Source organism: Lissotriton helveticus, chromosome 4_1 (assembly GCF_964261635.1).
Source record: "Lissotriton helveticus chromosome 4_1, aLisHel1.1, whole genome shotgun sequence".
In the NCBI taxonomy this organism is placed as follows: Eukaryota; Metazoa; Chordata; class Amphibia; order Caudata; family Salamandridae; genus Lissotriton; species Lissotriton helveticus.
In genome coordinates, this window is record NC_136063.1 from 166,425,731 (window position 1) to 166,449,754 (window position 24,024).

Below are 24,024 nucleotides of genomic sequence, written 5' to 3' on the forward strand. Positions count from 1 at the left end.
TGGCAATTGCGACTCGCAATTTGGCGCAATTTGCGAGTCGCATTTGCCAATGGTTGTACATTTGGCCCATAGTCTTAACCAGGAAGAGCAGCTTTCTGTGAGGGCTGAATAAATAAACCAGTAATGAATTTATGTAACACACCTTCATGTTATGGTCAGCCTCTTGTTTCTTGTTGTATATGATGGCTCCTATGTTTCTCCTCTGTTGTTTTTCTTTTATTTTCTTGTCCAGTGCAGTGTGTAATCATAGAGCATGTTGCAGGGAGGAAAAAGTCTATTGCATGGTCGCGGCACCAGGAACACTGCTTACCTGCCAGACAGCAGCAAAGCTTTGGATTCTTTGAAGCCTTGCAGTGTTCTTTATAGGGAATTATAGCATATAGTTCGTTAACAGCCCATCATAGCATTTACTTCGCCTACCTTCTGATACTCTAATTCGGAGACGGACACACCTGATACTTCTAACTTAGACTCTGCTTCATACAGTACATATCAGTGTACTTCCGGCAGCCATTACTCATCTGTTGGCCAGTGAATATTATGAAGCCGTTTTTCAAAAGTGCCACAAAAAACAGGCACTGCTTGAAATTAGAATGCTTAGGTTTTGTTTACTTTTCATGAATAGATGCTGGTTTCAGACTTTACAAAAATGTTTTTTAGCGCAAACAGATGTAAGCAGTATTGACAAAGAATATGCTGCATAATGTGCATTTTTGCTGCATAATTAAGATAACTTTGCTGCATATTTTAGTCCACTATGCCACATAATCCTAGTAAGTCTGACAAAGCTAAAGCGCTGCTAAAGTCGGGTAAGTCACCTGACAGGTGCGAATCTTATGGGCTGCTTTCGCTCATTATTAGAGATATTAAAACTTCAGCTAAAATACTTGCTAACCGACTCGCTCTTCTCATGCCATTGTTAGTTAGACCGGACCCAGCAGGCTTTATAACCGAACAGTCCATGTCCCATAATCTACTGCCATTTTTTGCTCTGATGCAAGATTTCGATCCAGACATAGGTGCAGTAGCGGCCAGTCTGGATTCCACCAAAGCCTCGGACTCCATTGATTGGGATTTCTTAATAACCGTACTTCGCTGGATGGGACTCCCCCATTCAGTTTTGCCATGGATTGCTCTACTATACTCACAACCAGTAGCAAGAGCGGTATGATTAATGGCTCGATCTTCTCTGCCCGACGTTTTACCAGGGGCACATGGAAGGCATGCTCGCTCTCGCAGCTACTTTTTTTGCTCTTTCAATAGAGCACGTGGCAATCAAACTACCGCCATGCCATTGGGATTATGCACTCTGCTACCCGTCCAGGCATATTTTACTCCTTATACGCAGACGACATTACCCTCTATTTGAGAGACCTGCAGATCAGCCCCAATGGGATCCTCCACAAATGTGTCCCTTTTGGGGCTATCCAGTGCACAGATCAACTGGCAAAAGTTGCACCTCTTTCCTCTCACACAAGCTACATAACCGTTTACCTCAGTCTTCCCCTTGCAGTGGTGTCACTCTGAACTTCGATATCTGGGGGTGGTAATATCGAGAGACAATGAGGAAGTTATCAGAACGAATTATGGCATGGCGCTATCCACAATCACTGATGGATTTACCCGCTGGATTTCGCTACCCCGATCAATAGCGGGTCACATTGCGCTAATGAAAATGGTTATACTACCCACATTATTATAGCTATTCCTCATGGCGTAGGCTTCCTTATCATCCACTGCTACGGGTCACACACAGTCGAAAGATAATTACTCCAAGTACATGGATTTACACATTGGGATGATCTTCATCAAGGGGGCTGCTTTATGTCCTGAGCGGAGTTCAATGGAGGGTCGATCCCCACTGGACATCTTGTATATTCAGCTACAACATATTGTAAAAGCTGCCACCCAAGACTTTCCTCATGAACTTCCTAGTCTAGATACCCTTCGTGCCTTCAGGCTGAAAATCCGAGACACCTAATTTCCCTCTTATATCAAACAGCGCGATTGGAGAACCCTTCACTTGGGGACAAATGCCTGCCAGTGGGAAGCGGATATAGGGACTACACCTACAGACAACCAATGGCACTCTCTTCTGTGTCCAGATAGGAAGATTGCCTCTAGTTGAAGACTCTGCATTATAAACTATACATTTCTTCACAGAGTATACTAGACTCCTGCCAGACTGCGCCGCTACAGACTCTGCTCCGATGACCACTTTGCCCGGTGTGGTATGGCTGGGGCACATTTTCTTCACCTTACATGGACATTTGGCCCCATACAGGCTTACTGGGGGGGGGGCGATCTCCAGAGCGCTAACTGCAATGATAGATAAAGATATGACACACTCTCCTCTCAAGGGCCTTTTGGGACATACAGGGTGTAGGGGGTGGGGGGGGTCGAATCAGAATTCAGGAAATACATGGCACTGGCCCTCCTCCTGGCAAAGCGTATAATCACCAGTAGATGGGGACAGCGCCGAAATTCAAGGCATGGTTATCTGACCTAATTTATTGTAATTACCAAGTGTCCTTATATGCTGAAATATTATCTCCTCAATCTCAACCTAGAGACATTTGGGACCCATTGCATAACTATCTGTTAACCCATTCGCAAGATGTTGGCGATGAGGGGGAACTGACAACTTGAGAACTGAATTGATACCCTTGAACAGCTCACATTTCTTTTTCCTCAGTGTGTGTGTGTATATGTATATATATGTGTGTATGTATGTATGTATGTATGTGCCCTTGGTTTGTGGAACGCCAACCCCAGTGAAAAAGTCGATATAGGACGTACCCACCAATTTGCAAGATATGATCCACTCCATACTTCTCACATGATGCCAAAAAGTCTGGAAGGTATAGATCACATATATGTGATGTGTTGGTTTTAAACTTAAGGCTGTGTACCTACAAAAGGCATGCAGGTAAAGCGGGGTAAGATGAGAAGTATTCACTTTGCTTACAATGAGCGCCTGGTGATGCACTTGAAAAAAATCAATAAATACATGTAAAAAAAAAAATCTTGAGCACCAGTCTTCTAGTCTCCAGTCTCCAGTCTGTGGGCTGGAAGAGTAGTTTGTTGTGGCTCCCACCCGCTGTCAGTGCAGGCAGGAGCCAGAAGGATGCCTGCGCTCGCACAGCATGAGGAGGGCCGGCAGGGGCCGTGGGGGCTTTAGGTCTCCACCAGATCCCTGAATTGAACTCAATGCTCTGGGTGATCCAGGAGGGAACTGGGCACCAATTACAAATAAAAAGTGAAGAAAAGTCAATTCTACCCGGTGGCCACCGCATCAAAGGGATGCTGCAGAGCATCAATCAGCTGGGGCCTGGAGCACCCCATAAGCAGCTGTGAGGGCCATTTCTAATTTGCATATTCCACTTGTTGAGCCCCAGAGAAGGGGCCACAAGCACATTCCCTGTTGAGAGGTCCTAAGGGCGTCTCTTACAGCCTGTCGAAAGTAAAAGAAAGATTTATGTTCATATTTCTTTTTATATTTTAACACTCTTTTGACAGTGACAACATTTGATGATTTTTTTGTGCCTAAACAAAGGTCATAGGATTGTTAATCAAATATCATCAGGTTAACACAGAGCCACTGTCCGATGACATCACCCCCTAGCACTTTTAATGGTGTTGCATTGGTCGAATATGGTGAATATTTGATTTTATCAATGTGGTGACACCCTTGTAAAGCCAGGATGATTGCCTCTTGATAACTATACCCCCTTATAATGTGCCTAGTATATGTGGTTGGCATCATTGTGTACAGGTGTGGGTGCCCAAAATAGGAACAGTGTAGGCAGCTGTGGTTGAACATGTTGAAAGTTATATGTTGCACCGTTCACAACCCGGTAAAGTTTGGGGGGCTAGTAGTGCTACATCTTGAACAAGGTAAAGGCTGAGCACATCCAAAGTGGGTTAAAGCCAAAGCCTGTTGCAAACATTCTGTGAGAAAAGCCAAAGCTTCTGTTAAGAGATTATCCACCAGTGGATGTCTAGGCACATGTCAGAGTTAAATTGTTGTAATACAGTGTTATAGACAAATTGTTTACTACAAAGACATTTATAACACATGGAAGTTTATTTCCAGAATTTTGCTTAAGATTTGAGGCATTGCAGATTGTTGAATAATGGAGAATGCAGTTTCACTCACAAAGTGGTTGTAAGCATGGCTGTGATGTTGTATGTCATTGTCCTCATCTAAGGAACGTGCATAGCCAAACTACTGAGGTTTGTCCATAGGGCCTTGCAGAAAGTGTCACAAATTCCACAACATGTGCATGTATTGTGTTTTATACTCCTTTTAGCTTCTGGCAGCAACCAGGGAGTTCTAGCAGTATCAGGGGGAGGGCCACAAAGTACATTTTCAAATTTGTTGATAGTTTTTGGGCCATCATGGGTGTCAAATTGTACCAATTTGTGTTTTTCTCCCAAACACTTGCCAAGATATACAAATCAGCATACTACTGTTTATAGGGTAGCACAGCTTCCAAACGTTCTTTATTGCGTTGATGACACACATATTGTCATATGTCCCACCTCTGAAAATAAATTCATGAATAGAAACAGGAAAATAACCCATTCCCCTAATGTTAAAGTAGTGTGTGATGTCTCATGCATCATAACGGACTTTGTAGCCAGATTCCCAGGCAGCACACATGACTGCTTTAGGTTCCGCCGCAGTGGAATAAAAAACTGTCTCAGGGTGAATTTGGCGCTGGTTTTTTACTTTGTATGAATTGAGTCTGCAATCCTCTTACTATGTTCAATACCATGTTTGTAAAATAATGTAACTGTTTCTCCATCTCATACTATTTAAGGAGTGAATGCATATGCCTTGCACCCTTGTATACTGGCACGATACTAGAATCGAAGAACCAGAAGTGAAAGGCAATACAACAGGGCACATAAAACAAAATGATAAAAAATTGAACGGACATTTGGAATACAGAAATCCCATTCTAGTCACCTACATAAGTTGGGTAGAGCACTATTCTACAGACAAGAGACCTGCTGCAAAATCATTGCCACATGTGCTATTCTTCACAACATAGTCATGAGGAAGGGTCTTCACAACATCAAAATATAACCAGGATCAGACTCAGATGATGAACTACCACCACTACAGATTCATAAGGATGGGACACGTGCAGCAGAGGTTCGAGCACTACACAAAAAGATCAGACAACTATTTTTAAGATAAGAATAATGAGCACATCTAAATAATAGCCAACACACATGATGGTAGTGTTTTCCAGGTGATAACCTTTTATTCAGGTTGAAATTAAGTTTTGTAATTGTGTATCATGAACTGTATCCTTCTAGGATATATTTATTTATTTATTTTCCACATTTGTTAAGCGCACTGTTACCGAAATGGTGTCCTGGCGCTGAATAACCACTGGTGTGCATGAAGAGGGGATTAGTATGTGAATGGCCACGTTTTCAGGGCCCTTCTAAAGGGCAGCAGGTCAGACATCTGCCTAAGGGCCAGTGGCAGAGCATTCCAAGCCTTGGCTGCTCCAAGGGAGAAACTCCTTCCCCCCCCAGCGAGCCTTCCTGACTTTAGGGACTATGATCAATCCTTGGTTAGCCGACCTAAGTGACCTAGTCGGTTTGTACCACTGAAAGAAAGAGGTCATACAGTGGGGGCCCAAACCGTTCAATGCTTTAAAAACTACACAGAGCGTCTTGAAGACTATTCTTTTCCGCACTGGCAGCCAGTGTAATTTTACCAGATCTTGCGCTACCGACGAGAATTTGGGAGTGCCCGTAATTAATCGGGCCGCCGCATTCTGTAGAATTTTGAGTTTGTTTAACAGCCCCTTTTGGGCATTTAGAAGCAGGCTGTTACAATAATCTAGTCGGGATATTGCCAATCCTGTTACCACAGTTTTTCTATGTTCGTCCGGGATGTAATGCAGCACTTTTCGTATAGTTTTCAAGACATAGTGAATGGATGAAGACAGGGCGTTGACTTGCGGCCTGAAGGAGAGGGTGTCATCCATCAGTACCCCCAGGTTTTTGACCTTTGTAACTGGAGAGGGGGGGTGTCCCCATTTCCTCGGGCCACCACCTTGGGGACCAGAAATTTTCTTTGGCCCCGAATAGTAGAACTTCAGTCTTAGCTGAATTCAATTTAAGACAGTTTTCTGCCATCCAATTACCAACCTCACGCATGCAGTCCTTGAACCTGTCAGCTGTGTCGCCCACTCCACCAGGTAGCAGCGACACTACAATCTGTGTGTCGTCTGCATAAGATGTTACATTGAAGCCAAAGGGTCTTATGACTGGCGCCAGGGTGGAGACGTACACATTGAAAAGGGTCGGGCTCAAGGAAGAGCCTTGAGGGACTCCACACGGGAGTACAAAAGGGACCGATTCATAGTCTCCCAGAGCTACAACCTGAGTCCTGCTGGAGAGGAAGGCTTGCAAGATCTTAAGGGCCTTTCCCTGAATTTCGCAGGCCCCCAACCGGTCCACCAACAGCCTGTGGTGGACCGTGTCGAAGGCTGTGGACAGGTCCAGCATGATCAGGGCGGCTCTGCCTCCTTCATCCATCACTTGTCTTATCTCTTCGGCAGATTTTATCAGAGCTGATTCTGTGCTATGCCCTGGCCGGAATCCATGTTGAGATGGATCCAGACGTCGTTCTTTACCTAGAAAGGCGCTCAGCTGAGTATTTATTATACCCTCTATAATTTTGGCCGGTAAAGGTAGCCTGGCGATGGGCCGATAGTTATTCAAATCGCCTACATCTAGGTTGGGTTTTTTGAGAAGGGGTAAGATCGATGCTTGTTTCCAGCGTGTGGGGAACTCTCCCCATTCCAGCATGTTATTGAAAAGAGGGGTGAGTCTCGCTGCTATGATGGATGGGACTGTTTTTACAATGGCGGCCGGGCAGGGGTCAGCAGGGGAACCTGATTTAATCCTCTGTATCCAAATCCTAACTTCCTCATCGGTGATAGGGGAGAAGTTAAGTAATCTCTCAATATGGCTGTCAATCTCTGAGCTATCTAGGTTAGTCGGTGGAGAAATGACCTTAACTAGGTGATCCAGAGAATAAAAGATCTTCTCGACCTTACCCTGGAAAAATTTGGCCAGATCTTCACATAGATCCCTACTAGGGGGAATTTCCACTGATTTGGGGGCTGAAAGGGATGTAACTGTGCGGAATAGTTCTTTAGAGGAGTTACTCGCGTTCTGAATGCGAGTGGTAAAAAAGGCCCTTTTGGCCGAACGAATCCTCTCTTTATAACCTCCCAACTCTGCATTCAGCAGCTTTTTGTCCTCTTCTTTGTAGTATTTCGGCCAGTTTCTTTCCAGTTTTTTACTCTGCATTCAGCAGCTTTTTGTCCTCTTCTTTGTAGTATTTCCGCCAGTTTCTTTCCAGTTTTTTACATTTCACCTTATGGTCCCTGATTTGTTCAGAGAACCACGGAGCTGATGGACTGGAGCGTGTGGAATGGTACGTTTTAGGGGGTACGAGTTGCATGCATGCTGAGTCTAACCAGTTGGTATAGTTCGTTGCTGCCTCCTCACCCGAACCTAGGGAATGCATAGGCGAGATGTCATTGTTTGAGCTCTCAAACTTTGTTGCTTTGTTTAAACAGAACAATCTCGTTACATACATCTGAGCGCATGCAAAAGTTACTTTTTAAGACCTCTGGTGTTGGTTGCCTTCTCAGCACGTTTAGGCTGTGGAGTTGGATGTAGATCTGTGACAGATGTGGCTCGGCGTGTTTGCGTTGTGGAGCATCCATCTTCTCTAGCCTCAGTGGCATATCTGTGCCAGTCTTCGCTTTCAGATGGTGATAATTTGTGGGGGATGGACAGGTTATGTGTCTGAACGTTTTCCAGGATGGTGGTCACTTGGATCAGTCCACTTACTACATCTTGGCAGCAGCACCTCATGTCATTTTGGATGTTCACAGTTTTTCTGGCAAGAGAGGTGGTGGCTACAGCCAATAAAAAATGTAATGTGGCTTCTTATATAGCGCACTAATCACCCCAAAGGGTCTCAAGGCACTTGTTTTGGGAACCCGTCCTGGTTTTTCCCTGTGAGATAGCCCCAACTGGGCACCCCCAAGGTGAAAGCCAGGCATCCCGCTGCGGGGGGCTGTAGTGGAGATTGAGCAAGCTATTGCCCAGAGTTGCAGAGTGTGAACCCCTGATTTGAGTAGGCACCGAAGCGAGAATTATCGAGTCCGTGGACATTTTGAGCTCAAGACCCTGCCGCGTCGGGAATTGAACCCTGGTCCCGGTCTGACCTCTGCTTCAGGGTCTGCCTCCTCTAACCAGTGAGCCACACTTCTCCAGTTTTGTTAAAGCGTCATAGCGTGCCATGTGCTGCTTGTGTCTGCAGCTTTGCAAACGTTGCTCCTCTTCCATGGCAGCAATCCAACACTCTTGACCTTTCTGCAATTTCAGCATTTAACGTGACATGCTTTGCAGATACCTACTCACTGTTTTTATTTGTTTGGCTTGCAGGCGCTGTACTGTGACTATTGATTTCTCAAGTCCCCCAAACCATTGTAACCTGTCTGACATGTCATTAGAGACATCATCATTGTGAACGAAAAATTGTTGGACTCTACGTTGTCTTGGTGTCCTGCGCACTGATGAATCTGTGTTATTGTGTTGTGTTTGCTATTCATCAACTTCCTCAAAGTCTGGAGTTTGAATTATAGGTGTAGGTGTCCTCATTTCCCATTTGTGTGTCAATAGCTTTATCAGGCCTAAAGTTTTCAGACAAATTCTGGGTCTGATCTGTGGAAATGTGTGTTCTGGACATGAAGTTATTATATTGTTATATGTAGTTCATACACTGACACACTACACCATATTATGTGGTTGTACTACATCTCCAATAATGTATTTCAAATTACAGCAAACATTTAAATGGAGTTTTTATAGCTAATATGTTTTACTTGAAAACTAAAACAATATGTTATGGAAAATTTTCTACAAGAAAAAATGTTATCTTGGCGGGAACTCGCAGGATTGGAGGCGTTAATTTCTGACACTCCCATCACACTTTCAGGTTCCCGTGTTCAGGTTTAATGGAATCAATCTGTGATTCTACTGGAGTGGGAGGAGGATGTTTGGAGGGACCATCTGTGCCATGAGCCTCAGCCATCCTGCTGGCCAACTTTTCTTTTGTACGGATTCAAGGATCATACCAGTGTTTTCTTATTTCTGGTATGGTCTTCTGGGTGACACCAAAAGAGTTCACTTTTTAACCCCTTCCATGCTCATGACGAGCTGAGCTCGTCATGAGTTGCGCCACTCGCATGCTCATGATGAGCTCAGCTCGTCATGTAACGCGTTTTTAAAAAAAAAAGCCGCACAGCGCGAAAATCGCGGCCGCACGCATGCGGTTAAAGGATGCTGTTCCATATCTTTGTTTACTGGGCCTCTGGTACCGAAAAAGAATACTTACCAAACAGCTGGTCTGTGAATGTGCCACACATTCCTCAGTCAACATTTCCAGCTCTATCAGAAAATGTAATTTTCCCTTTTTCTGCTAGCAAGGTCGTATCCCCATTATCCTTAGACACGGTGTTATAGGCAAATGTCACTGCCAGTAATCACACAGGTGCACACCTTCCTTCCAGCACCTTGCTAGACTTCAGAGTTGTGGCAACACCCTGTATTTCTAAGCCTCCTTGTTCTTACATCATCATCAATCTGCGACTTTGCCTAACTGCGCTTTCCTATTTGAAAATGGAAAATTTCCAAATTTGCAACGGCCAATTTGACGGAAATGCTAATAGTGGAATACTTACCTTTGTACATATCATTATGCGATTTTCAAATATAAATTTCCATTAAATTGCTATTTGGAAATCACTAACGGAAACTTTGGTACACATGGCCCATACAGTCCCCGGGACACAGCTTAAGCCCTGTGCGAGACCCAGAACCATAACAGCGAGGGGTCAGCATACTGCTTCGCAGATTACTGCCGCTCACAATCATACAAAGCTGGACAAGTCCAAAGGGATGTTCCCCAGCCATATCAGGGGAGTGGAATAGGGGTTAGGTGGAGGTGGTGTCCTGGTATTAAGCTCGGGGCTCCAAACATGAACCCTGGAGAGGATATGGCAATGGATTATGCAGGCTCCGGGGGGGTGGTTGATAATCAGTGGTGACCTAAACTTGACTATACAGCCCAAAATAGATAGAATCACAACATCCAAACACCAAGGTAGGACAGATAGTAGATTCAGGAAACCTGTGGCTGCCATGGAATTAAGGGATCTCTGGAGAGATAAATATTCCAACGTTAAACAGTATTCCTTTGTGTCCAACAATATGTGGGGCAATGGCGAGACTATTACATCCTGTTCCTATCACACACGGGGCAGATACTTCAATAAACATTTTCTAAAGAAGGAAATCTCCGATTACTCTCTGTTGTGTATGAGAATGGGCACTGTGACTCTGTTGCAGAGAGGAGATTGGAGGTTGGACCCACTGGGACACTAAGAAGTACCTGCAAGAGATGACAGACGTATCTGACTGAAAATGTAGGGTCAGTATCCCAAGGTATAACTATGTGGCAAACGTATGAAGCAATTCTATGGGACCAATTGATTTCCAGAATAGTGGTAAACTGCTGAGAAAGAATAGAGGATGTTAGGGAGCTGGAATCTCGCCTTGCCAATGGGAGTGGGAGTACTTGGATAAACTTGATGCACAGCTGGCTCCTCAGATATCAATAGCTGGAGAACGATATCAACAGATACTTGAAGATGATGCCAGGAGGCTGAGGAACATAATCTGGCCCATAGAGAGGAAAGACAAAGACGGGTTAAAACCTCCACTGGGGCCATGGCAGACTCAGCATATGAAATCACACAGGTCTTTGTGGCACACCTATAGCAATTATACTAACCTAGGAGCAGAAGCGAGAGGTGACATTCAGAAGTTTGTAGGCGATAGCTCAAACACCAGGCTGACACCAGAGGATAGCAATGAGTTGGACCAATTGTTGGATGTAAAGAAATGAAAGAGGCCATAAAACAACTCAAACTAGTAAGTGCATCGGGGCCCAACAGATTTCCCTCTGAATTTTTCGAATGCTGGAGTAGGAAATTTTGTAAACCTCTTATGCAATTGTTCATAGACGCCGGGAAGGAGGGATTTCTACTATGAGACATTAAGACAGCCAACATTGTCCTCTTACATAAAATGGGGAAGCCTTCAAGACGATTTCCTTATTCCTTATCGAGGCCAAAATACTAGCAAAGGTTTTGGCTATTGGGTTACTCTAGATCATTGTAAAACTGGTGGCTGAAGACCAGCCAGAATACATGCCACACAAGTCCACGCATCATAAACTACGACCTCAATATAGGGTGCTGCACAGGGAGGGGTTGATGCAAGAACCTACAGTTCCATTATCTCCCTATGCCGTGAAGGCATTCAATTAACTTGAGTGGCCCTACCTCATGGATGGGTTACTGAAAATGGGCTTTGGCCCTGAATTTAGACGATAGATCAACCTGCTCTTACACCGAACCGCTGCCTTGGATGAGGGTAAAGGCAGGGTGTGCCGAGAATTTAGGCTGGGAAGGGGCACCTGACAGGATGGCCACTGTCCCCCATTCTTTCTGCACTCACAGTTGAGCCTCTCATGCATTGGATGAGGACAGACAGTCATGCAAGGTATATGATGGGGTCCTGAGTGGAAGAATGTTATCGCCCTATATGCAGATGGTATCCTTCTGTATTTAGTAGATCACCTGCACTCTATATCTACGGCCATGGAAGTTTTGCAAAACTTCGAAAAATATTCAGGTGTAAATATCAACCGAGGACTGTCCGTACCCATTGCATTAGATCCATGAGGGATTAAAATATCGGGAAATGTTTATAACTGGGGATCTGACAGAATTCATGCACCAAAATCTCAATTGGATTCTTGGTGAATACAAGGTTGATGTGATATGCTGGTGGAGGCTTCCATTGTCTATGATAGGTAGGGCCGCATTACACAGAACTATTACGTTGCCAATGTATGTTTTTATACACGTTGCAAAACACACCATCTGCAATTTGAGGCCGATTTTTTCAATCCGTGAATGGTCGAACAACCTTGTTACTAAGGGACGCTGGACCCACACGGATTGCCCTGTTAGTCCAATAAGGAGTCTCTACGACAGAAGGGTAATCCTGCCAGTCTTGAAATTGTACCATTGGGCAACAGAGTTGTTGATGGTAAAACCCAAGAGAGTGGCAGTAAGATTAGGTTTCCTATGAATTAAGTTCAAGATACTGCACTGAGCCTATTACACCCATACAGGTCTCTTTAATGTCGTAAAAATGGAATCGGGCAGATGTCTAAGAGGATGTAAACAACAAGGCACACCACTATTTACTCACTATGGGAATGACTAAAGGTGCAACGTTTGTAATCGGAGGTAAAGCAGATGCTAAATAAGGTCATTGTCCAGAATGGGAACTGACCAAAGTTCTGGCTCGAGATTTAGAAGGTGGGAGGTGGGGGGTGGAGGAGGAATCGGGCGCTACTACGATATACCCTCCTATCCTGTAACACTGCCCTTACTGTGGCCAAGAGGGATGTGGTTCGGGGGGAAGTGGGGGCGGGGAGGTGAGAGTGTTGAGATACCCAGAGCACCCCCAATGGGCCAGGAATGTGGACTGGTGCATGCAAGCTGAAGAAATGGTGTACAGGTTGAGAGGGTCTCTGAACAAATTTAAAAAGATGACGGGAGCTCCGGGAACATGATTGTACAGGAGTCATGTGATTGTGAGCAGCAGGACTGCCAGGCTGGAGAGACTACCCGATACAGTGGTATTCCTTGTGTCAAGTTTCGATTATGCTGGTTCACCTTACTACTGACATGGTATTACTCTGGCCCTGCAAGACCAGAAATTTCACAATAATGACCGCAATTTTGTAAAAAGTGGTTACTCTGATTTTACAGTCACCATTAGGTTGCACATGTTAGTTTTTTAATTGATATTTTTTATTGATAAAATTAATAAAATAGTGTTAAAAAAAAAAAGAAGAAAGATTACATTTTGGCAGTGACCCATACAACCCGTGACAATTTTTGTAACTGTCTGAGAGAGAAAAAATAAAAACGTAGGTGCGGCAACTGTTCAGGTCAGACTTCTTTTGGAATATTGAAACACTGTGTGTACTATACCGAGTTGCAACCTATTTTTGGAATCGCTGATTCTCCAGAGGGTACCAAATCAGCCACATCCACTTGAGATGAACGAGAACCCATAAGTCAAAAGCAAGAGAGATGGTCCAAGATACCTTCAAAAAGAAACTCTCACAGACCCTCCTCAGAAGAAATCCTCCATAAAAAGGAAGCTGTAACTATCAGTACCAACAGGAAGATGAAACAGCAGGTGCAGAAAGAATACTTTAATTGGAGTGGAATGAGACCTCCCCTAGGAACTGTATTCTCAAGTAGACTAAAAAAAATAACTAAGCTCTTCGGCATGCGGAGGGGGACACGGTAAACAACTTGAGGGACAGGTGGGGCGGGTCAGCCACGCCAGCATCTGAGGATAGGGCTTTAAGAAAGGTCCTCACAACAAGTTTAAACATACAAAGTATTCTTAATTTACCAGTAAACTATGTATGTATATGAACATTTTAAAGGTTCATTTCCAGTTGAGGGGGTGGGAGAAAGGTTTACAATTTGTTTTTGAGTGTGGTATCAAGGTTGGGAGCCCCCTGATGGTACATTTTTTCACTTGATACCACTTCCTTGGGAGTCCTTGCTGACTCCCCATGAGATTCACCTCATCAAAAGCAACACAGGCTACTTGAGATCTAGATGGATCCATAGGCAGTATTTCTCCTCTGGTCCCAATAAGAAGGGTGGTGTGGCTATCCTGTGGCCTACATGTTCAAGGGAGTAGCTAAAAATACATTTGCTGAAATAGCCAGGAGGTTCCCAACTCTACAGCTGTCTCCAAGGATCACATATTTACCATAGCAATGGCATGTCTTCCAATGAAAACCGAGATAAGTTCATTAGAGAGGTCCTACAAAAGTTCGTCACCTCACCCGATAGCAAGTCCTGATCAGGGAGACCTTATTATTATTCTGCAAAGAAGGGGGACCCCACATCACTATAGGCAGGTAGACGGGGCAAGGTAAGAGATAAGGCAAAAAGTAGTTACCTGCCCAAAAGGATGAAAGAAAAGGCCTCAAGAGAGGTCCTTGTATATTAAATCGCAAACCACACATGAGAATCTCACAATGTAGTTACAAAATTATAAAGATTTTTATTAAATATGACAATAGTTCCTTCAATACATAATTATAGTTTAGACCATTGCATTAAATATAAATGAATAGAATACATTTTTCTTCGTACACGTTACCGTTACTACAAGAGGGGAAACTCTGCAGGTAAGTTGCTCGGCTGCAAATTAAGGAATAAAATACCTAAGGATAGGGTTACAGAAATTACCAACCCCAGAGAGGAGGTACTAAGAACAGACAACAATATCGCCCTGGCTTAAAAACACTTATGAGGAACTGTACAATACATCCCAGAGATGGAAATAAAGTCGGACATATCCACGGCCACAACAGTAGGCCGAATCATTAGAAACCGATATCTCAAAATAAGAAGGGATCTCCGGACTTTATAAACTACAAGTTAGTAAAGGCCCTGGCCCTGGCCCAGACAGCAAAACACCAACATTCTGTAAAACCTTTTGCTCTTTACTAGCCCTGATAATAATGAACCTCTACAACCCTTTCGCGAAACCTATACAAGGAAAGAGGCTGTTCTAACTGTTATCCATAAACTTGGAAACGACCCCACCATATGCAGTTCGTACAGACACATATCCTGCTAAAATTTCGACACAAAACGTTTCACTGATATTCTAGTGCAACGATTTAATCCATTGATGGAGGGGTTGAGAGACCCTGACCAGAGAGGGTGCAGAAATAAAACTAGATGAATCCTTCACATACTCGACTCCCAACACTTACAATTAAAACAGCCTTACAGTTCTCGAGTGACAATGAGAAAGCGATCGATCACATACAATCGCCCTTCCTGAAGAGAAATCCTTGGTAAATTGGGCCCAAATTCAGCTCATGAGTACTGAGCTGGTATTCACACTTCTAAGGCAAGGGGAAAGGGAGGAGAAGGGAGTATCTGTTTTAAGCAAGTTACTTTGCAATTTACACATTTCGCTCCTTTTTCGCCTTTCCCCATCATACCCCCACTAGTCATTAGCTGCAGGTAGGTGTACGTGTTTACAATACCAAAAGAGTCAAACTATAAACCGCTCCTGTCAAAGTAAAGAACACAGAAGGACAGTAAGAATATAAAACAATCAATTACAAATACTTGCAAAATGCTTTGGTACAGGAGGACCACTTTTTTGTATAATAACCAAATCTGCCCATTTCACTTTCAATATAGGACTCCACATAGCCAGTGGTACAGTACACAGCCACACCTTGCAAGTGCCTAAGGGCTTTAAGAATGTAATTTCGTTTTTTGTTTGTTGGTCTGCTTCAGTTCTCATGCCGATTAAGCTTTGCTAATGTTTCTCTAGGGTCATATTATATCCTACGTCCTAATGGCTAAGAAGAGTGCACACTTAGGACATAGTTTACCCGTGTCGTGTGTTCCACCGTGTGAGATATTCTGGGCACTCACCTAGCAAAGTTCACCAGACACAGCAGAGTAGTCTCCAGCAGCTGTACCACCAGCAGAGGTCCCTGTACTTGCATTAACGGCTCCTGAAAGAGATGCTTACACTGTGAAGTTCAGACCCTATTTGTTATACAGCCATTATGCAAAACACACTCAAGTCTCCATCTATGCATCTTAATTCAAAGATAAAGTGATAGCAGGCAGAGTGGGTAGTATGTGAGCAATTATAGGAAATGTTTCATTTATGCAATATAAAGCTATTTGCAATAACTTGACTAACTGAATAAGTACAAATATTCTATAGTACATTAGCTCAAGACCAGCGTCTTCGGATGCAATAGGTTGCAGTAGAGGAGAAAAGTAGAGCCAATTTTGCAACTATGACTGGAAATCCATGCACTGAAATGTTAGATGTTCTCACCTGACATTGCAGTAATGTCTGCATGGTTCACCTCTTGGAGTCGATACCGACATCAAAATGCTGCTATCGAACTTCGGTACCTGTACAGCAACCTTTTCTTATAACAACCTGAGAATTATTTGCAAGCCTCGTCATACACTTACTCAAAATATTCTTATCTAGAACATAGATCACTTAATTAGCCTCATCTCGGGCTTCGACTATAGCATTTCAATTTCTTTCGATAAAATGCTGAACTTTGACATCTGTATAATATTTCAATTTTCAAGTACCTACCTGAACTCACTCTTCAGACTGTGCATGCGCACAGTTTGCATAGCACAGGTTCCAATACAAACCCAAAACCCAGGTCTATAAGAATCGATCCATGGTCTAGCACCCAAAGGCTCTAGCTACACTACCAACAGCCCCACCCAGACATTGAGCCTTCTACCAACTCCCCATGAATAAATGACCCTACATCATCTTACGATGCAGGTCATTAATCTTGATATCTTCAAGTCACCATTCTGATTTCCAAGGCGGCATCCCGAAATCCTTCAAAAGCAAATTAGAAAGCAACCCCACCTCCCTTGACTTGAAAGATGCTGTGAACTCTATCTGTCCCTCATCACCTTCCAGCCTTCATCTCCAAAACACCCCCGTCCACAGAGCCCAGTTACAGCTAGGGTCACTCCATATCGACCACCAAAACATTAAAGCAACGGTGCCTTCTTAATCACAAACAAGCTTTGTCCCTCAACTCTCGTATGCTTGTGGCCAATGTTACCAAAGAATAAATATTGCCTCTGGTACGGTCTGGTGTTATGCAGCATAAAAAGTAAAGTACATTCGAAGTGAAAAATCAAGCCTTCAGCAACTAGTTTCAGACTTGGATCATGCCTGATATTAGGCAAGAGAGAGGTCTGGTCAATTTTGCTCCAATTACAACGAAAGTTCAGCTAGGTATGATAAGTAGGCAGATATGCAAACAACCTACACCCAATGTAGCCCTTTAATTCATGCCTCTGGATCAAACTCACCATTATGAGCAGGTCACTCAGACGACAGCCTCTTCTGTCTGCTTCATAAGTAAAGGTCTTACCATGCCTAGTAACATCCCCAGCCCTAGATAACTTTCGGTAGGCGTATTTACTTATTTCACTTTGCCTCATCTTACATATATCACATATATTTAAAGAGGTCCTCTCCCCAAAATGTCTTTTGTAAACATGTTCTACTGGTATATCCCAGAGTTCACACTACAGCCACTGATATTTAGCTATTTCAATGAACGGCACAACCATCAGAATCAAAGCACCTCCAGCAAATAGGACACGGTAGAGACTAGCATCTGTGGAAGTAATGGTTCTCGCATAGCATGCATAGCACATGAAAGAATGAGGCACAAGTGCTCAGATAAGGGCGTTTTTGACTTTTACAACTATACAGTGCTTATTTTGGATTTATAAAACATACCTACTCTCGCAAATACGACAGAACCCTCCGCGATGGACTTCACAGTCACTTCAGAGGCATCCACCGTCTTCAGGTACTCAAAGAAGGCCTTGTCCACAGTGCTCGGGAGGGCAGACTCCAAGTATGCAATTTCTTAAACAAAACAAAAATACAAGCAACAGAGGAGTGAGCCCAAGGTTCCACAAAACAAAAACCACACAGTGAAGTTATACGTTACGTTTAAAAAGACTAAGCCACATCCCACAAGGAATGGATGGATACATGCAATAGCAATACACCTGCATGCATCAAATGTCTCCATTACAGACAATGAAAACCTACAAAAAATTTAAAATCACAAGACTGAGAGCCCTGAGGAACCCTAGAGGCCACAACTCTCACACCTATTACACTGACAGAAAGGAATGTCAATCAAAGCCCCTACTTTAGCAAGTATCTAGGGGCTTCTCAAGACGCACAAAAATCTGAATGTACTCCCTATACCCTATTATGGCACGTCACACGAATACAGCCATAAGTGCAACTTGCAGGCTACAAGATATTGCTTCTGCAGTTACGAAGACATCCAATGGGAACAGTCCAGCCCAAACTGCATTTGTCACCCCAAGTGGGACGGGTATCTCCGACGTGGGTCCCGTGCTCTCTATGCCACTGGAGTCAAGCTATCCTGGCTGAAGAGGGATGAAACCCCGAAACTGGTCCTAGGATGCTTGTTTCCAGTCCAGTTCGGGCTGGACTGTTCCCATTGGGCACAGGGTCAATACTGATTTGCATATGGCTGGGTTCAAACTGAAATGGCATGGTGAGCAAAAAAACTATGGATTTAGGCCCAGAGCTCTGTACTGGGGTGAATGTATGACATTGTTCTGCATTCTGTCCATCAACTGCTGTTTTTGCAATACATAGTGATAGCAGCTGGAATATTTAAGCTGTTACTTGCCTTTATAGGCTGCTAACGCACAAGTTACTACTTGTGTAACGATATATCTGTAAGAGACATTCGTTAGTATTAGATTCCTTACCTTAGAATATCCCCAGGTGTCAGACTGGATCCGGAAACTTTTGCGTAGCAGTACCCTTGCGCGTCGGTAGGCGTCGTCTGCGGCTCCGCGTCCGTCGTCGGCGTCGGGGCGCCGTGATGACATCGTCGGAGTACTTAGACGCCGCCTCCGCGTGCTGACGTCAGTTCTTAGACACAGCTTTTCCGCGCCAGAAACGCAGAGCCATGTTAAAAACCAACACTGGTGCCATTGAAACTAAGGCCCTGAAAGGGGGTAACCCTAACCCTAGATATCGGTTTGCAGAACGGGGAGGATGGGTAGGTCGGTAAGGAATCGAATACTAACTAATGTCTCTTACAGATATATCGTTACACAAGTAGTAACTTGTGCATCTGAAAGAGACACGTTAGTATTAGATTCCTTACCTTAGAATAGATACCCCAGCAATACCAACCCCGGTGGTGGGTCTGCGAACCAATAATCACACCAGAAAGTCCTGGAGGACAGAACGGCCAAAGAAGCCATCCCTCCGGACTTGACCGTCGAGGCAGTAGTGTCGTGCAAACGTGTGCAGCCAGGCCCACGTATCTGCCTGACAGATGTCTTGTAAGGGCACTCCCCGGCCCAGGGCAGTTGTAGTCGCCGTGGCTCGGGTGGAGTGAGCCCGTAAGCCAACAGGGAGCTCCTTTCTAGCCAAGGAGTAGCATGCCTGGATACACAAGATGATCCACCGGGAGATGGTCCTCTTGTGCACCGCTTTCCCCTTCTTAGCGCCCACGTAACCAACAAAGAGTTGGTCATCCACCCGGAACTGGCGTGTGCGATCCAAGTAAAATGAGAGCGCACGTTTTGGGTCCAGACGGTGGAGCCGCTCTTCCTCTTTAGAGGGATGCGGTGGCGGGAAGAAGGTTGGCAAGATGATAGACTGCCCGATGTGGAAGGCCGTGACAACCTTGGGCAGGAAAGATGGCTTAGTACGCAACACCACTTTGTCCGGATGGACAGAAAGGAAAGGTGGAGTACAAGAAAGACTGGAGCTCACTCACTCTCCTGGCAGAGGTGATGGCAACCAGGAATGCTGTCTTCAGAGTAAGAAGGCGGAGAGGACAGTTGTGAAGTGGCTCAAAAGGAGCGCACATCAGAAACGTAAGACCCAGGTTCAAGTCCCACTGAGGCATCACAAACGGAACAGGAGGGAATGTGTGTGTGATGCCTTTTAGAAATCTACTTACAATAGCGGACTTGAACAAAGAAGGTTGATCAGGCAGCCTCAGAAAGGCTGAAAGGGCAGAAAGGTAGCCCTTGATAGTGCCCAGAGCAGAGCCCTGCTGGGCAAAAGAAAGAAGGAAGAGAAGAACCTCAGAGAGAGGGGCAGCAAGAGGATCCACAGCCTTTGCTGTGCACCATGCCACAAATCTGTTCCACCTGCAGGCGTATACCGACTTTGTGGAGGGACGCCTGGCTGCCAGAATGACGTTACAGACTTCAGGAGGCAAGTCAAATGGCCTCAACTGTCGACGCTCAATCTCCAAGCATGGAGGTGGAGACTGGACAGGTTCGGGTGGAGGACCGTCCCCTGCTGCTGCAACAGAAGGTCCTCCTGAAGAGGCAGACGAACCGGGGGATCGACTGACATACTGAGTAGCTCTGAATACCAGTACCTTCTTGCCCAGTCCGGAGCCACAAGGATGACTTGGGCCCAGTCGCGCCTGATCTTCTTCAGCACTCTGGGTAGAAGAGGTATAGGCGGAAAGGCATACAATAGACCGCAACTCCACTCGCGACGAAAAGCGTCTCCGAGCGAGTGCCGCCTTGGAAATTCCAACGCGCAGAACTGATGACATTGCGCGTTCCCTTCGGTGGCGAATAGATCTAACCAAGGCTCTCCCCATCGCTGAAAGAGGCCTTGCGCCACGTCCGAGTTCAGACGCCATTCGTGATCCATCCTGCACCGACGGCTGAGCTCGTCCGCCCTGGCGTTCAGAGAACCTGCCAGGTGTTGAGCCACCAGGATCACGCTCTGGCGTTCCAGCCATTGCCAGAGGCGCAGAGCCTCCTGGCAAAGGGTCCACGACCCCACCCCGCCCTGTTTGTTGCAGTACCACATGGCGGTGGTGTTGTCCGTGAACACCTGCACTACACTCCCCCGGACAGAGGGGAGGAATGCCTTCAGTGCTAGACGAATCGCCCTTAACTCCAACAGGTTGATGTGGAGCTGGGCCTCCGCCGGAGACCAGAGGCCTCTGATCTCCGCCTCTCCCATGTGGCCTCCCCAGCCCTGGAGGGACGCGTCCGTCACAACTACGTGCTCCGGGTGGGGAAGGGAGAGGGATCTGCCGCTGACCCAATCGCGGTTCGTGAGCCACCACTGCAGCTGTCTCGCAGTGCCCTCCGAGATCAGGACGTGGTCGGATAGGTTGCCCTGATGCTGGGCCCACTGAAACGTCAGGTCCCACTGCAGAGTGATGCACCAGTAGGATGCAGGAGGCAATTGGCCCCAGAAGCCGCAGCGTCAACCTGACCGAGACCCGGGATAACGGCTGAAAGATGGGAATCAGAGCCTGAATATCCCGGACCCGCTGTTCGGGCGGATAAACCCGAAACCGCGCCGAGTCGAGAACCGCTCCAATGAAGAGGAGCTTCTGAGAGGGGCACAGGTGTGACTTTGGCACATTGATGGAGAACCCCAGCCGGTGCAGGAGATCTGCCGTAGTCTGGAGGTGGCTGACGACTGTCTGGGGCGAGCCCGCCTTCAACAACCAGTCGTCGAGGTAGGGGAAGACTGAAACCCCTAACCTGCACAGATGAGCTGCGACCACCTCCATCACCTTTGTGAACACCCGTGGGGCGCTGGTAAGGCCAAAGGGGAGCACGGTATACTGAAAGTGCTCGTGGCCAACCGTGAACCGCAGGTAGCGCCGGTGGGCCGGCAGGACGGGGATGTGGAAACAAGCATCCTGCAAGTCCAACGCTACCATCCAGTCTCCTGGGTCCAGGGCAGTTAGGACCTGAGCCAGTGTCAGCATCTTGAACTTCTCCTTCCGGAGGAAGCCGTTGACGTTCCTTAGGTCCAAGATAGGGCATAGGCCCCCTTTGCCCTTCTTGGGTACCAGAAAGTAGTGGGAGTAGCAACCACACCCTACTTCTGGCCCAAGAACGCGCTCGATGGCCCCCTTGGCCAAGAGGGCCGTAACTTCCTCCTGCAGAAGTCGCAAATGATCCCCCGATACACGGTGGTTCTGCGGTGGCATGGCTGGAGGAGTCGCCTCGAAGGGGAGGGAGTAGCCCCTTCGGACGATCTGCAGCACCCACCTGTCCGAAGTGACAGTGCGCCAGTGGAGGTGGTGATGGCGAACCCTGCCCCCCACTGGCGTCACATGGGCCTGAAAGCACGGACTAGGAGGATTTTGAGGCGGATGCTGCGGGGGAAGGTGTGGACTGACCTCGCCGTTGTCCCCGACCGCCGGGACGGCGGTTCCCACGGCCGCCACCGCGTTGGGTATTACCTTGCGGAGCGTGACTGGCAGCACGTATGGGTACACCCCTCCCGTGGCCACGAAAGGAGTGAAAGGCAGCCGATTGCTGGCGCGGGCCGAGAGGCCCAAGGACTTGGCCGTAGCCCTGGAGTCCTTAAAGCGCTCAAGCGCATGGTCTGCCTTGTCGCCAAAGAGGCGACGGCCATCAAACGGCATGTCCATCAGTGTGTTTTGGACATCGGCCAAAAAGTTGGCGGACCTCAACCAGGCGTGACGTCGGACCGCCACTATCGTTGCCATCGCTCTACCTAGTGAGTCGGTGGTATCCAGCCCACACCGGATAGAATATTTGGCTGCATCCCGGCCCTCCACAAGGGCTTGGCCGAGTTTGGCTCGTACCTCCAACGGACACTCTGGCAGCACTTCCGCAACCATGTCCCACAGAGAGTGGGTGTAGCGGCCCAAGAGGCATGCGGTATTGGAAGACCGCAGACCCAAACTAAGGGACGAGAAGATCTTTTTACCGTACTGCTCGTACCTCTTGGATTCCCTGTCCGGCGGCGCCGACGGGAATGCGGTCTGGGAATTGGAGGCCTGGATGACCAGGCTCTCGGGGTTGGGGTGGGTGGACAGGAAACATGAGTCGCCCGGGGCCGGGCAGTGGCGTCTGGCCACGTTCCTATCTACGGGCGAATCCGTAGCGGGCTTGGACCAAGTGCCCAGAAGAACGTCGTCAAGGCCTCATTAAAGGGCAGCAGAGGCTCGGCCGAGCTTGACTGCGGTTTAAGGACCTCAGTGAGGAGATTAGTCCTCACGGCCGCGACGGGGAGCTCAAGGCCCAAGGCCTTGGCGGCCCTCATCAACACCACACTGTAGATTGCCCCCTCCTCCGAAGCCAGGGTAGGAGGGGAGACAAAACCAGTGTCTGGAGAGGTGTCCAGACCACTGGCCTCCCCAAGGTCTCGTGCCCAGTCCTCATGAGACTGACACTCTCGGGTCAGAGGGTCCTCAGACCCCTCCCAATCCCCTTCATCACCCATCTCCTGATACTCAGGGTCTTCAACCAATGGGGCCTGTTCATAGAAGTGAAACTCTCCAAACGACGTCTGGAGCGGCGCCCATCGGGGCCGTCCAGACGTCGGAACAGGAACGAAGGAGGTATCGGGGACGGCGCCGCCCGAGGACGGCGCCGGAGGCGACACCTGATGGTCCGACGCCGGGGAGGTCGTAAGGTCCACCGGCGACGATCCAGATCCCGAAGAAGGTCTAGGGTGGTCCCGCGGCGCCGGGCCCGAAGGCGCCGGCGGCGCCGGGACCGCTGGACCCTGCGGCGCCGGGCCCAAAGGCACCGGCGGCGTCAGCATTGGGGGGCCTTGCGGCGCCAGGCCCGAAGGCGCCGGCGGCGTCGGGGACGAAGCACCCGACTGCGTAGAGGCCCCAGACGGGTCCACTGGGCCCGAAGGCGCCGAGGAGCCCGTCTGAGGAGAGAGTTTCCTCATGGCCATGAGGAAGTGCTCGATCTCCTCCGGCGTCGCGTCTAGCCCAGCGACCGTAGGGTGTGGAGCTGGACGCGGCGCCCGCGACTCCGGAGCCGCGTGGGTGGTGTCACCCGAACCCCCGGCCGCATTGCGCGAGCGTCGGGGGGAGAGGGGGTTGGGGGTGCGCTTGCTGGCGCGGAAAAAAGAAGAACTGACGTCAGCACACGGAGGCGGCGTCTAAGTACTCCGACGACGTCATCACGGCGCCCACGACGGACGCGGAGCCGCAGACGACGCCTACCGACGCGCAAGGGTACTGCTACGCAAAAGTTTCCGGATCCAGTCTGACGCCTGGGGATATTCTAAGGTAAGGAATCTAATACTAACGTGTCTCTTTCAGATACAGGAAATACTGCAGCCTTTGACTGCATTACGCCTCAAATCGGAGGAAGATTTGGGGGAGGCTATAGACGAGAAGCAGTGGGGAGAGCTGGTGGAGAGAACCTG

At 47.3% G+C, this 24,024-nt stretch overlaps 1 protein-coding gene across 2 annotated transcripts in view; it reads right to left on the bottom strand.

Annotated features, from left to right (window-relative positions):
- Positions 1 to 24,024, bottom strand: part of NAPRT (nicotinate phosphoribosyltransferase) — a 367,006-nt gene that overhangs the window by 209,161 nt on the left and 133,821 nt on the right. For both annotated transcript variants that reach the window (XR_013610448.1, XM_078686638.1), the window contains exons 2-3: positions 17,567 to 17,694; positions 15,687 to 15,769 (exon numbers count right to left, since the gene is read on the bottom strand). Coding sequence is in view for 1 of the 2 variants with exons in the window: in XM_078686638.1 (XP_078542764.1) it covers positions 15,687 to 15,769; positions 17,567 to 17,694 (211 nt within the window). In the remaining variant the exon portion in view is untranslated. The remainder of the gene's footprint in view (positions 1 to 15,686; positions 15,770 to 17,566; positions 17,695 to 24,024) is intronic.